This window comes from Terrapene carolina, unplaced genomic scaffold, assembly GCF_002925995.2.
Source record: "Terrapene carolina triunguis isolate 2854851 unplaced genomic scaffold, T_m_triunguis-2.0 Scaffold33356, whole genome shotgun sequence".
In the NCBI taxonomy this organism is placed as follows: domain Eukaryota; kingdom Metazoa; phylum Chordata; order Testudines; family Emydidae; genus Terrapene; species Terrapene triunguis.
Genome location: NW_020697707.1, coordinates 1,489,525 through 1,504,475, shown reverse-complemented (window position 1 = coordinate 1,504,475; position 14,951 = coordinate 1,489,525). Strand labels below are relative to the sequence as shown.

Sequence of the window (14,951 nt, the reverse complement as noted above, 5' to 3'; positions counted from 1 at the left end):
GTGTTGACTATTCCTGGTTTCTTCATCTTGACCCTAATAGAAAGCCTTTTTTCCCCAAAACTGAAAAGTAAAATCATTGGAAATACATATTATTATACATAGTGCAGTTAAAGCAATACTGAAGTGTTTTTTCCTCTATTTGTGCAATATGAATTGTGTCCAGCAGTCAAATTCACTATGTCAACTGTAATGCTGTCTTTGGGTTTCTTCTTGCATAGATGGATATGAAAAACGATTGTTATTTAAAAATACTTTGACCCACCACAGTGAGAATTAAGCAATTTGATAAACTAAATATTGAAGTGTCTTAATGCGTCAAGCTAATCTGAATTCTTTTTTGTTTGAAGTCCTGACATCACTTAAATAGAACTTCCCTTTCACAAACTACACACGAAGAGGTGTTTTATAACTAGCATTATCTTGCATTACATACAATTGCTCATTGGGTGTAAGCAGATGTAGGTAATTTATTACATCATAAATCTAACCTCTTCAATATTTAAGCGGATGTAACACACAAATTAAAGATTCCAGTTAAGCATCACCACATTTTAACCCCTCACATTTGCATAAAATAATTGACTACAAGCTATTTAATTGCAAAAACTGAAAGTTTATACAGGTGCTTTACTACGTCATACTGTGTCATGGGTCCCTTTGTTCAGCTTTCCACACAAACATCTGTGTCATGATTGTTTCCACTCATTATCTATTCAGTCTCTGCGTTATCACTTCTCGGTACATGATAGAGATGTATATCAGCAGCAGAAAGATGACAAAGAAATCATCTAAAAATCCCAGAATTCCGAAGAGGGCTTCAGGAAGAAAATCCAGAGGTGAAGCCAGATAGAGCAGAGCTCCTAGCAGGCAGAGGAATATTCTGATACGGAACATCCAGAAAAGGCCCCCTACAGTAAACATCTCCCTGAAAGCATGCCGCAGTAAAGTGGGTAAATCCATAATTCTTTCCATAATCTACGAACAAACAAAACAGAAATAATTAATCTTTTGCAACATCATACAAAATGCCAACATAAATACTTCCTAAATGGGATTTTTTTTTTTTTTTTTAAAAGCACAACATTGATACTATCACATTCACCAGTTTTGGAATCCACTAGGTCACAAGACAAAGTTTATAGACCTGGTACTTGAAACCACAGTATAACGAATTCATGAAAGATTTTAACTGCCAAGACACCTATTGGGTAAGAAACACAGCAAAACTAGCATCAAAGTGGTTCTTAATTGACACAGAAGACAACTTATGATTCACCAAGTAGCAAGCAGTGGAGAAACTATTCTGGATCCATTTCTTACAGATAAGTAGTAACTGACTGAGGATATAACTATAGTAGAGAAGTTTGGAATCAATGGTCACAAGTTATATTAGTTCAGTACAATAAAGAAAGGGACTTGAACTCATAACAAAGAGAAGGTTCACAGAATGCAGCGGTATATATTTAAGAAAAGGTAAATCAACAAAAACAGATTTCAGGAAAGCAAAATGTTAATCGAGTGAGTAGGATGCAATGGAAGAAAGTATGGAAAATCTAAGAATATGGAAGAAAACTGGGAATTCTTATGAGACACCATAATCAAGTTGCAACAGATTACATTTCCTCTGAAAAAGAATAATGCAAAATACAAGCTGTGGCTAAATGTGGCTTTTCAAGGGACTGTTCAAGCTTTAAGATTAGAAAACAAAATAAACCCAGCCATGGCTCCTCCTTATTTTTTATTCTGTGGCTTCATCCACACTAATTAGCCATGGTTCTGTGGGAGCCATTTTTTAATTTTAGCACTGTTTCAATAATGGCTCCTTTCCCAAAACAGACAGAGCCACAGAATAGAAGACTAAAAGGAGACATGGACTGAGCTTAAAAAAATACTTTAGAGAGTAAGGGTAGTCTTGTGATTAAGGCAATGGACTGCGTTCAACATCCACAGGCAGGATGTCTAGGTTCAATTCCTGGGTCCGCCACGGACTTCCTGTGTGACCTTGGGCAAGTCGCTGAGGGTCTAATCCAAAGCCCACTGAAGTTAATGGGAGTCTCTTAATTTCAATGGCCTTTGGACCAGGCTTTCAATCTCTGTACCTGTAAAATGGGGATAATACTTCCTTTCTCTCATATTGTCAGGGTCATCTATTTAGATTGTAAACTCTTTGGGGTAGGGTCCCTAGTAAGAAAAAAATGAGATATGTGCAGGAAGGACCCCACTGAAATAATTGGGATCTGCCTGGACACATCTCATTTGTAGGATCAGGATCTGCGTTTACGAACTGTGCCTAGCAAATGTGACAACAGTAGCTTGCAAGGTGTACATTCTAAAGTTCTTACAACTCTAATTATGACATTCAGTTATAGAAATAACACTCTCAGAGAGAAAAGTTTAGAGAACAAAACAGAGAAGGCACACATAACTCATTAGGAAATCGAGGGAGCATAGAACTCAAAATACATTTACAAAAGAAAGGGAGCTATATCAACACCGACAAAAGCAAAGCTAAATTCTCCTGATCAGTTCTGGGAGCAAAAAGGGAAATATTTTTCTTTACAAGCCACATATTTCTTTACTTGTTAATTATGAATAATTTAGGCCCTGAATCAGGAAAGCGTTTAAGTACACGTTTAACCACCCTTCCTGAATAAAGGATGCTCTTCTGAATCAGGGCTTTAATCAGTACCATGTCATTACAACAGAAATGAAAGGTTAAAGGAGTAGTTAAAAATAAATGTTTTTATGCTTAAGCTGCAGGGACTTGTATTTACTAAACAAAACCTGTGTAGTTCCCATCAATTATGAACAGAAAATAAACATCTACAAGAAAAATCACACGTTATAAAACAGTGTTAGTCTTTCGCTAGTTTATTGATTCCCCCCCCCCCCCCCCAATCTTACTTACAGATCTGGGCTGTCCTGAGAATCTCCGGTTGTAATCATTAACATCTTGAAGCACTTGTGCTGCATCCTGCTGATCTTCACCAAAGAGTGGTAAAAACAATGTTACCTGTGCACAACAGCAAGAAGTCACTTCATGCCTGACAGTTCTTACGAATATGAAATTGCAAATTCATAAATGAAACAATAGTAATTCAGTGCTAAACCTCATTCTTTAAGTACAATTCATTACTGTAGACCAAACTTGGTACAACTTTAGATATATGTGGCCTTGTTTCTAAATATTAACCTAAAAACAACGAGTGTTTAATACTTGCACTGTATTTACTTACATACAGCTCCCAAGTCTTAAAGAATTAACATTTTAAGATACTATAAAAAGGATATATACAAAGCTATTTTCAAGAATATTTACTAAGGACAAAGTACAAGAATCCAGTCTTTGAAGTAGATCAAGGGTAAAGTTTTCAAAATTGCATAAGTGACTCAAGTGACTCAAAACTCAAGTCCCATTTTCAGAGGTGATTTAGGCACTTAGATGCTTGGGGGTTTTGAAATTTTTATCCCCAAATCAGACAAATGCTTCTGTCATCATTACTGGTGATCTTGCATTGAAGCATAAAAGCAGCGAAGTTTGAGCTCATTGTATAGCACAGTGGCTGAGGGCCCTTCACCAACACTGTTCCTCCAAAGTGCACCAGCCTAGGGGGAGTCCGCTGCAACCTGCTTCGTGATCATGGCGACGCTCAGAGTGAGTCTCCAGGCCCTACCCCATTAAGGTTCCCCTTGACTGGAAAGCTGGTGGCAACAATGGGAAGTTTTGAGGATAAGGTGATTAAATTGGAGAAAAAGTGGGCAGGACAAGAAAAAGGGATAGTCTTGGCTTTTGCAAAAGTAATGAATGGAGGATTCTCCTCCTAAAGAAAAATATAGTTTAGGGAATTAATTCTGCTACAAATATCTAAAACTACACAATATGACATACATACGCATGTGTACATTTTATCTATATACAGAAAACTATTGTAATTTTACACACATGTGGTGATGATATTCATGTGATAAACTGCAGAACTTTATGATAAAGTGTATCACATTGCTTTGCAATTTTTCATCTTTGAAACCTTACCTTATACTCTGCCACTAATCCATCGAGCAGTTGCAAACACCTACCCCCCCAGTTTTTAAACAGCAACTTGCCAAAGTTTGCTCCCCCTCCCCCCAAATATGAAATCCCCCTTCCACTGCATAGGCTGAGCAACACACAGTCGCAGATCAATGACAGGCTTAAGATCAGGGGTCTCAAACTCAATTTACCTTAGGGCCAGTGCCAGTCCTCAAATCCTCCCAGCGGGCCAATAATATCACTCATGCCACCCAGAACCCAGCCCCCAAAACTCCGCCCTCCCAAAACTCCACCCCCCACCTGCCTAAGGCTCTGGGAGGGAGTTTGGGTGGGGGAGGAGGTCTGGTTTGAGAACTGGTTAAAAGACAGGGAACAAAGGGTAGGAATAAATGGTAAATTTTCAGAATGGAGGGGGTAACTAGTGGTGTTCACCAAGGGTCAGTCCTAGGACCAATCCTATTCAACTTATTCATAAATGATCTGAAGAAAGGGGTAAACAGTGAGGTGGCAAAGTTTGCAGATGATACTAAACTGCTCAAGATAGTTAAGACCAAAGCAGACTGAAGAACTTCAAAAAGATCTCACAAAACTAAGTGATTGGGCAACAAAATGGCAAATGAAATTTAATGTGGATAAATGTAAAGTAATATACATTGGAAAAAATAACCCCAACAATATATACAATATAATGGGGGCTAATTTAGCTACAACTAATCAGGAAAAAGATCTTGGCGTCATCGTGGATAGTTCTCTGAAGACATCCACGCATTTTGCAGCGGCAGTCAAAAAAGCAAACAGGATAGGAAAACAACAAGGAGTCCAGTGGCACCTTAAAGACTAACAGTTTTATTTGGGCATAAGCTTTCGTGGGTAAAAAGCCCACTTCTTCAGATGCATAGAGTGAAAATTACAGATGCAGGCATTATATAATGACACATGAAGCGAAGGGAGTTACCTCACAAGTGGAGAACCAGTGTTGACAGGGCCAATTCGATCAGGGTGGATGTGGTCCACTCCCAATAATAGATGAGGAGGTGTCAATTCCAGGAGAGGCAAAGCTGCTTTTGTAATGAGCCAGCCACTCCCAGTCCCTATTCAAGCCCAAATTAATGGTGTTAAATTTGCAAATGAATTTTAGTTCTGCTGTTTCTCTTTGAAGTCTGTTTCTGAAGGTTTTTTTGTTCAAGTATAGCTACTTTTAAATCTGTTATAGAATGTCCAGGAAGACTGAAGTGCTCTCCTACTGGCTTTTGTACGTTACCATTCCTGATGTCCGATCTGTGTCCATTTATGCTTTTTTGTAGGGACTGTCCGGTTTGGCCAATGTACACAGCAGAGGGGCATTGCTTGCACATGATGGCATATATCACATTAGTAGACGTGCAGGTGAATGAGCCCTTGATGGTGTGGCTGATGTGGTTGAGTCCCTCTGGGGCACCTGGCATTGGCCACTGTCGGTAAGACAGGATACTGGTCTGAATGGACCTTTGGTCTGACCCAGTATGGCCATTCTTATGTTCTTATGGGGTAGGGGATTGGGGTGCAGGCTCTGGGAGGGAGTTTGGGAGTTGGAGGGGGTATGTGGGGAAGGGGTGGGGGTGCAGGCTCTGGGAGGGAGTTCTTACCTGGGGCTCCAAGGCTGGACGGGACGGGGGGGCCTCCGTGTGCTGCTCTGCTGCACTGCCGGGGCCCCAGGCCATTTTAAATCACCTGGGGTGGGGGGGAGCGCCCGGAGGTGGCAGGTGGGGCCACGGGAGAGACCCAGCCCCAAAATTGCTGGAGCCCCGCGGGCCACATTGGGGAGGTTTGCGGGCCACAAATGGCCCGCAGGCCGTGAGTTTCAGACCCCTGCTTAAGATGAAATAGCTCGTCACTTTCCATGGCTAGATATGGGTGCTTTAGTCCATTGGAAAGAGGAGTGTACAAGATAATACTGGCCCTTTGAGCTATAAAAGAGGATGCCTGGGGAAGAAAGAGATCTGGTGAGAGAGTTCTCTGCAGCCCTCCCTGGAACAAGGGAGGAATTATCAGGGAGCCAAGTGGAGGGGTTAGCCAGTGCCTGGAGGCTGAAAAGGGTGGAGACCCGGGAAGACTGGCCGGCTGACCTTCCTGAGATGAAGGGCCACAGCCAGGAGACTGATTATGGTTCTGGGAGAAGGCTGAAGGCAGAAGAGCAGCAAGAGGGGTTAGCTGGCTGGTGACCCCAAGTCAGAGCCAGGTCTAGAGGGGCCTGAAGGCCAGGGAACAGCAGAAGGAGTTGCCTCTAAGCCAGAAAGCCATAGCCAAGGGCCAGAGAGGGCTGATGGCAGGGAAGCACCAGAGGAGCTTATCTACTTTCATCTCCAGGGGCGGAGAGCTGGACCCACAGGAAGTGTGAGATGGCCAGCAGGAGTGAGGGATGCTCTCCTGGTAAAGACCATCTCTCAGCAGTCAGGCTGTGAGGGTTCCCACTGGGAAGGGCAGGGTTGCACTCCAGCTGGAAGGGCTGGAGTGGCTGTCCAGAGACAAAACAGGACAGTGTCCGGATATGGCTGAAGGTGCCATGGTGTTGTACATTGGGCATCATGAGATGAGATGTCGGGTGATCGTAATGATTATTTGCACTGGGAATAATGAATGGATTTTATTTTGCACATGGTTTAATAATAAATCAATCCCAAGGAGGGGTGTTATTGAGAGAGAAGAGCCTGAGAAGTGAAGTTATTTGGTTACCTGAGAGGGGAAACTGAGGCAGGGCACACATGCCAGGGCTTGCATGGGGAGCGGGCACTCTAGGTGGGGCTGCTCTATGATAAGGAGATTCCCAGGTTTTCTGATGTAACGTAATACTTGCTACTAGCCCTGGAAGGGCTCAGGATACTGTATCTTAAAACAGTCAAATGGGAAATCATTTTTAGGGCACTGTTAGAGGTTTTTTAAAACCAATCTGTTAAAATCTTCCAGTCCTGGCCTCGTACTCAGGAAACTTGGGGATTCAATTCCCGCCCTGCCACAGACCTCCTATGTGACCTTCAGCAAGCCTGTCTGTGCTTTAGCTCCCCACATGTGAAGTGAAGATCTCATCACTTTTCAAACACGGGGTGAGGATAAATACCTGAGTATTTGGGAAGCACTGAAACACTAATAAGGTAAGTAATTGGACTCATGGTAATGGAGGCATTTTGGCTTTACAGGTGAAGGAATACAACAAATACTCAAAATAATACTTTAAAACTTCTCTAAAACATTTCTGACAATTTTTGTGAAAAGTATGCACCCTAAACAGAATACATAGTGAAATGCTGTAAAGATTTTACTGGCACTGGTTTGGGATGACCCATATAACTCACTCGTAGCTCGTGAGTAGTGCAGCCATCTCAAACTCAGGATGTTAAAATATACCACAGCATCATGTCTATAATAATGAAAGGCCCTGAACTTTTAAACACTTCATATGCCTAACAGTAAGTCTGCAATATAACCCTAACCATTTAAAATCATGAGTCAGACCATCCAAAAATCGTGAGATTTAAAAAAAAAAAGGATTAGATTTTTGTGTTGTTTTTAAATTTGCTTTCTTGTTTTTGAGCTTTTGAATGAAGCACTTGCCACCAAAAATATAAGTGATCATTTCAGGTTCAAAATTCAAGCTTAAAGCACATGCAGAAATGCAGACCTCCCTGCTGGTTGCTCAGAAAGACACTCTGCTAACTCTTTCCAATCTCTTGGGGGGTGGTATGGGGGTGTGGATGTGTGTCTAGCTGACAGAAGACTTTCACTTCCCCCCACCTTACTGCTATCCTGTCTGTCTCTCCTCCGTTCCCCTTATAGCTATTCTGTCTCTCTCTTTCTCTTCCTCCTGGTCTTCCTCTCACTTCCCCACTAAGACTCTTGTCCCACTCACATTCTCCCTCCACACTCCCCACCACCAGTTCTTCTGTCCCTCACTTGCCTGCCTATATCCCTCCCCTTCCCTTTATAGAGTCTTACCATTCATACTTTCCCTCTCTGCCATCCCTTACTTATTTTTAGAGGTAAGCATGAGAGTGCGTGTTTCCAGGCCTAAATTTGGAATCAGAACTATTGGATCTTTGATGATACAAAGTGTTACCGTTTGTCTGCAGATTGGGCAACGGATGGCACCCAGCCACGAGCCATACCTCCAGTATGCAATAATGCAGGCACCTAATGGAGGTAAATATCAAAAGCTGTAATGATTTAAATTTTAGATTTTTAGACGTTTTTGATTTAAAACAATTATTTCAGCAAGAAAAACAGTAATATTATATTAAAATATTAGGCTCAAATACTTTAGGCCTAACTGGTTGTTTTTATATAATATGAACTTCAGATACTAAAACCAAATTTATCCAAATTCCAAATTTAATTAATAAATTCTGATCCAATTCAATTTCAACATTAACTTCGATAGCAGGGTGGACAAACAAATAAAAAAAATTGAGTTTATATTTTAAAAATAAACGTGTTTAAAATTAAATTTGAAATTGACAACTCCAAACTTTTAAAAATCATTTAAAATAAACATAAAAATAATATTAAGCAGTACATGTTTGCTGCCACTTTTTGAAGAAAGTAAAACCACAGAACAGTGGAAGTCACGGCTAAGCTGGGGTGGGCGAACTGCCGGCCCGCCAGCTGTTTTAAGCCAGTCCTTGAGCTCCGCTCCAGTGCTCCAGCCAGGGAGCAGGGTCGGGGACCAGAAGCTCCCGGAAGCCATGGCAGTGCTTTAACGTGGCTCTGTAGTCGCGCTGCTCCCAGCACTGTAAAAAACCCACCTCCACGAGGGGAGTAGCTCCCAGTGCTAGTGCACGGTCTACACTGCCACTTTACAGCGCTGAAACTTGCATCGCTCAGGGTGGTGTTTTTTCACACCCCTGAGCGAGAAAGTTTCACCGCTGTAAAGTGGCAGTGTAGACAAGGCCTTAGTGTAAAGGCTATGGTTAACTGAAAATCAACATGTTTTAATATCGGGGGTAGCCGTGTTAGTCTGTATCCACAAAAACAACAAGGAGTCCAGTGGCACCTTAAAGACTAACAGATTTATTTGGGCATAAGCTTTCATGGGTAAAAAACCCGCTTCTTCAGATGCATGGAGTGAAAATTACAGATGCAGGCATTGTTATACTGACACATGAAGAGAAGGGAGTTACCTCACAAGTTTTAATAGCTAACAACTAATAAAAATCAACTTTTCTTTAGGAAAATAACTAAAAAGTACAAATGCAGAACACAATTAGTATAGATTATTTAAATAAAGATTTTCAGCTTACTGGTTCGAATTATGATTAAACTGGGTGATTTAAATTACATTGACTTAAATCAATCCATCCCATATATATTAATTGAGAAGTCAAAAAGCTTCTGCATCATTGTAATTGGAAAATAATTAGTTTTAAAAGCCTTTACCAAGGTAAAGTTTAGCTGGGAAAACTACAAGAAATATAATTTCAGTTTGTAAAAAAGCCCTAATGTTTCAAGCTCTGAAATTGCATAGGTTTTCAGGTCTCTGAAAAAATTTGAATTCTTTTAATCTTTTCCAAGTCTGCTCCAACTAACTTTTCTCCATGAACAGATAATGTATAAGTTATAAGCCCCATGGATACTAGATGAAGTCAGATAAAGAATCCCTGTTTGAGAATCTCAAATGTTGGGAATCTGAAGGAGGGGAAATCAAAATGATAAACATAATGTAACAAAATAAAATTACATACTTTTACCCCTACAGATGCCTCAAGTAAGCCAAGGATGTGAACGTTGCAAGTTTTAGCACAGTTCTTCAAGATTTCAATTTTTCAGTGTAAACATGGTGTCCTTGATGAGGACACCAACCAGAGTTTTGCTATTTTTTTTTTTTTTTACAAGTGTTTACAAAACTGCCACCTCAGCTCCTCCAATTTTATTTTAAAAAATGTTTTCAGTTAATTCTGTTTTTCCCAAGTTTAGAAACTTTAAGGATACAGAGTCAAATATATTTGCAGAGGAGTGGAAATTTTGATTTCAAACCTGGTAGCACAGAAAAAAATACTTTAGAATGTAATTTTAGACACTGATTGTCGTTGTTTTTGCTGATACAGACTAACACAGCTACTATTACCAGACACTTTCTCAAAAAGTTATACATAAAGTTTTGTTTTTAATAGTGTTATTCTACAAACAAAAAAGTTTTTCTCTTCAGCTCAAGTTAAGGATACTTTAGAAATGGTTACTCAACCTGTATAGTAACTGTGGTTCTTCGAGGCGTGTCCCCCTATGGTGGTCCACTGGAGGTGCGCTAGCGCCCCCTGTGCCTTTGATCAAAGATTTCTCATAGCAGTGTCTGTTTGGCCGGCGCATGTGTGCTACTCAGCCCCGTGCCCTGTGCCATTGTTATATAGCACTGGGTGGGTGAACTGCCCTCAGTTCCTTCTCTACCACCAAGCTCCACAGCAGAGAACTCCAAAGTAGAGGGGAAGGAGGGCTGGTACTGGAGCACTTGTAGGGATACAAATCTTGAAGAACCTCAGTTACTGCACACTGAGAATAATCATTTTTTCTTCTTCCAATAGTGTCCCTATGGGTGCTCCACTCTAGGTGACTACCAAGTAGTTCCCTCTAAGGCAGCATTGGGCGGGGGGCTTCAGAGTCAAATTTAGCACAGAAGAAAGTACAGCTGAGCCAAACAGTATTAGAAGCAGAGTTGTAAGTTACTGTGTAGTGTTCGGCAAATATATGTATAGACACCCAAGTAGCAGCATTACATATTTCAATAATGGGCACGTTTTTGAGGAATGCTGCAGAGATGGAAATGGACCTTGAGTGAGTACCTATGTTCAAAGTGTTCCTTAGAGGTTTTTAAGGTCAGGCTTGACAAAGCCCTGGCTGGGATGATTTAGTTGGGAATTGGTCCTGCTTTGAGCAGGGGGTTGGACTAGATGACCTCCTGAGGTCCCTTCCCACCCTGATATTATGATTCTATGATTACAAGATTTGTAGCAAGAATTACTGCAGCCAGATAGCTACTTAGAAAGTCTTTGACTACAAACTGCAGACTGTTTTGATCTATCTGCAAGTGAGACAAACAATTTGAGGGTCTTTCTGAAGGGTTTAGTCCTAACCAGACAGAAGGCCTAACATCAAGGGTGTGCAACAATGCTTCTTGATTATCTAGGTGAGATTCAGGGTGGAAAACTGGCAGGTGAATGGATTGGTTAATATGGAACTTGGAAGAAACTTTAGGTAAAAATTTTGGATGAGGTCACAGCATGACCTTGTCCTTAAAAAATACTGTGAAAGGGGGGGAATGCCATAAGGACCCCTATTTCCCAAACCCGTTGCGCTGATGTGATGGCTTTCAGGAATACCACTTTCCTTGATAAATGGAGCTGTGAGCAGGTAGCCATCAGTTCAAACAGTGGTCTTGCGAGGCATTTAAGGACCAGGTGGAGGTCCCAAACAGGAGTAGGGTGTTTGACTGGCAGATAGAGATTTCCTAGTCCCCGGATGAACCTCGCTGTCATGGGATGGGGAAAAATGGAATAACCCTGTATTGGAGAGTGGAAAGCCATGATGGCCACCAGATGGGCTCTAATGGAGCTCAGCGATAGTCCCAAACTTTTTAGTGTTAGGATGTAGTCCAATAAATCTGGCAGCGATGAGGTCATTGGTGGAATATGTCTATGGTCACACCAAGAAAGAAATCTTGTCCATTTTTGGAAGTATGTGTCGCAGGTAGACTGTTTCCTGCTGTGTTATAGAATTCTTTTTACTTCCTCTGAGCAGGTTGTCTCTAGTCCCATGAACCATCGGCCAACCACGCTTTGAGATGAAGGACTGCAAGACTGGGGTAAAGGATCATCCTGCCTTCCTGGGAGAGGAGATGAGGAACAGCATGGAGAGTGATCGGAGATCCAATGGCCAGCTGTGTCAGGCAAGGAAAACATGTTCGTCTGGGACAGGTTGGAACTATTAGGGTACTCTGGTTTTGTCTTTTTTTTTTACTTTGAGGAGAACTAGCGGAATTGGTGAGAATGCGTACAAGAGATTCAACCATCAATGAAGGTGAAAAATACCTCCAGAGATCTGTGACCCAGTTTGCCTCTTGAGCAAAACTGAGCACAAAACTGTGGCGAAAAAAGTCTATCTGAGAGGTGCCCCGCTGACAGAATATGTGGTATAATATGTTGTAGCCTATTTCCCACTTGTTGTCTTGGAAGAAGTGCCTGCTGAATACATCCAGGGTCACATGCTGAATCCTTGGTCTGTGATGAAGACCTGGTTGTGTATGCACCAATTCCAAAGCTTGACTGCCTTGATGCAGTGGGATCTTGTGCCTCCTTGCTGATATAAAATATGCATGATTTTATGCAAACAAATCCTGCATCCTTGCGGTGATTATGTGATTGCCTGATTAGTGGCAAAACCTGGAGACAGGAGTATCTAACCGCTCTGAGTTCCAGGATGTTGACGTGTTGACTTGCGACATCTACTTGACCTGGATCTAGATGTGCTCCCCACCACAGCAAAGAGGTTTCTTTGACAACCGCTGCGGGGAGAATGTGCAAATTGGACTTCTGCGCACATGTTGTGATGGTCTTTCCACCAAAGTTGAGGGATTGTTTTATGCAGGTGGGCATGGAAAGATGCAGGTTTAAACTGTGTCGGTTTGGTGAATAAACAGTCCTCAGCCACCCGATGGCAATGCATTCGGAATCTTGCGTGGTCTCTGACAAAGGTACAGTAACTCCTGACTTAACGTTGTAGTTATGTTCCTGAAAAATGCGACTTTAAGTGAAACGATGTTAAGTGAATCCAATTTCCCCATAAGAATGAATGTAAATGGGGGGGTTAGGTTCCAGGGAAATTTTTTTTTGCCATACAGTATAGTACTATAGTTGGGAGGTGTCCCCGCCTTACCCCACACAGGCACAGACCACTGGCACTGCAGACAATGAGGCAGGCAAGGAGGCTGAAGGTGCTGTAGGCTAGGAGAAGCACGTTGCACAGCAGCAGCAGCAGCTTCCCCTACTCTGGAAGCACCAGGGGTGGGGGGCTCAACCCTCGGCCTGCCCACGCCACCCCTTCCCCCAAGCCCCCACCCTTAACCGCCTCTTCTTCCCCCCTCCTCCCCCTTTACTCCGCACACCGCATCCTCCCCTGCCTCCTGCCCATGGCAATCAGCTGGCTTGCAGCGTTCAGGAGGGAGGGGGGAGGAGCGAGGACACGGGGCGCAGGTGCCCCCTCTCTCCCCTGCCTCCTGAAAGCCGCAAGCCAGCTGATTGCTGCGGGCAGGAGGCGGGGGGAGGACGCTGATCCGCGGGGTCTGCCGGTGGGCGGGAGGCGCTGGGGGGGACGGGGACGCATAGGGGAGCTGATGGGGGGCTGCTGGCTGTGGACAAAGCTGGCAGCCAAACGATGTTATAGCGAAGCATTGCACAACTTTAAATGGAGCATGTTCTGTAACTGAGCAGGGACGCAAGATCGAAACAACGTTAAGCGAGAGGACATTAAATGGGGAGTTACTGTACTGGCTGCCATGTGCCCTAACAACTGAAAACAGTTCCTGATCAGGGGGCTTGATCAGTATGGGTGCTTAGTTGAATTGTACTGGCTTTTTTGGAAAGGGCCACAAACCTATCCAGAGGAATGTAGGCTCTTGCTGCTACTGAATCAAGATAAGCTCCTATGAATTCTAAGTTTTGCACAGTGGTCAAAATGGATTTTTTAACATTCAATTGCAGGCCCAACTTGAAGAGATCTATAACCTCAGAAGTCAGGGCAGATGACAGGCCGAAAAGGAGCACCTGATACAGAAGGGCTTCGCTGACAGGCAAAGCTATGTGGGCAGATGAGGGCGAACGAAGGATAACAAGCAGCGTATGACGAGGTTCTTTAACTTCCTCGAGTTAATTGCAAGGAGTCAGCAATTCTCTTGACCAGATCCTGGAACTGCTTAAAATTATCCGCCAAGGAAGGAGGACGACGAATGAGCGCTTCATCTGGACATGAAGAGGAGATGTTGGCCATAGGAGAGACTTCATCATCGGCTCTAGCTTCCTGCTCCTCGAAGGCTTCTTCTTGAGGATCAGGTCTCCTAGCGGGAGCAGGCAATGCAGGCTGCCTCTCTGCAACGGGTGGTGCTTGATGTCTTGGAATATTGTTGACGATAGGCTGCCCAAGGGTCCCAATGTGGCCAAGGAGGTGGTGCATAAGGCATAGAAGGCACCCATGGGTGCTCATACCAGAAAGATGGTGCTTGCAATCTTGTGCCACAAGTGGTTATAGGCTCATCAGAGACCTCTGGAGAGAGCCCTGAACTGATATTTGGGACACCAAGGCAAGGTCTTTATCAGAATCCTCATCCTCAAGCCCACTCTGGAATGGTGGAGTGCCTGAAGAAATTTGAGGTGAAACGGTCAGTATCGGGCGAACTTCAGGCAATCTCGATGTCCTCGGTACCAAAAGAACATAGGAGCCGAGCAACGGAGAATCGGGCATCTCAGATGCAGCCAGGTTTTGGGGAAAATGGAAGTCCTGCAGCACCAAGCATGCTGTCGGTACCAAGCCTGTAATCTGCACTGAGGTGATGGTGGCTGAGGCTGCTGACAGTACCTTGGGTCTCAGGCACTCCGAGAGAAGTGTGGTTGGAGCCCGAATGGGCTTCTTCGGTTCCAATGAAGCAGAGGAAGAGCTCTTCTTGCCACCTCGGTATGCTAATGGTACCAATGATTTCTCCGGGCCCAAGGCTTTTCTGTCTTTTGGTCTAGTGGTGCCCTGAGGAACCAGAAGCCTCGTGGGTACATAACTGGAGAGCAGATGGTGGTGAAGTGGCTGAAGACACCAACGACCTCAGCTTTTTACCTGGTGAGCCTCAGGCATGGTCCTTGGAGGACTTAGGAGATGGGTCTTGCGTCTTCCTCTTAGATGCCCTGGAGGAGTGTGGCTC

The 14,951-nt window shown here is 43.3% G+C and overlaps 1 protein-coding gene across 2 annotated transcripts in view; it reads right to left on the bottom strand.

Annotated features, from left to right (window-relative positions):
• Positions 1 to 221: 221 nt before the first annotated feature.
• LOC112114281 (E3 ubiquitin-protein ligase RNF170) overlaps positions 222 to 14,951 on the bottom strand; it is a 39,033-nt gene continuing 24,303 nt past the window's right edge. For both annotated transcript variants that reach the window (XM_024210926.2, XM_026663325.1), the window contains exons 4-6: positions 8,121 to 8,194; positions 2,909 to 3,013; positions 222 to 975 (exon numbers count right to left, since the gene is read on the bottom strand). In XM_024210926.2, the coding sequence (XP_024066694.1) occupies positions 706 to 975; positions 2,909 to 3,013; positions 8,121 to 8,194 (449 nt within the window). In that variant the 3' untranslated portion in view covers positions 222 to 705. The remainder of the gene's footprint in view (positions 976 to 2,908; positions 3,014 to 8,120; positions 8,195 to 14,951) is intronic.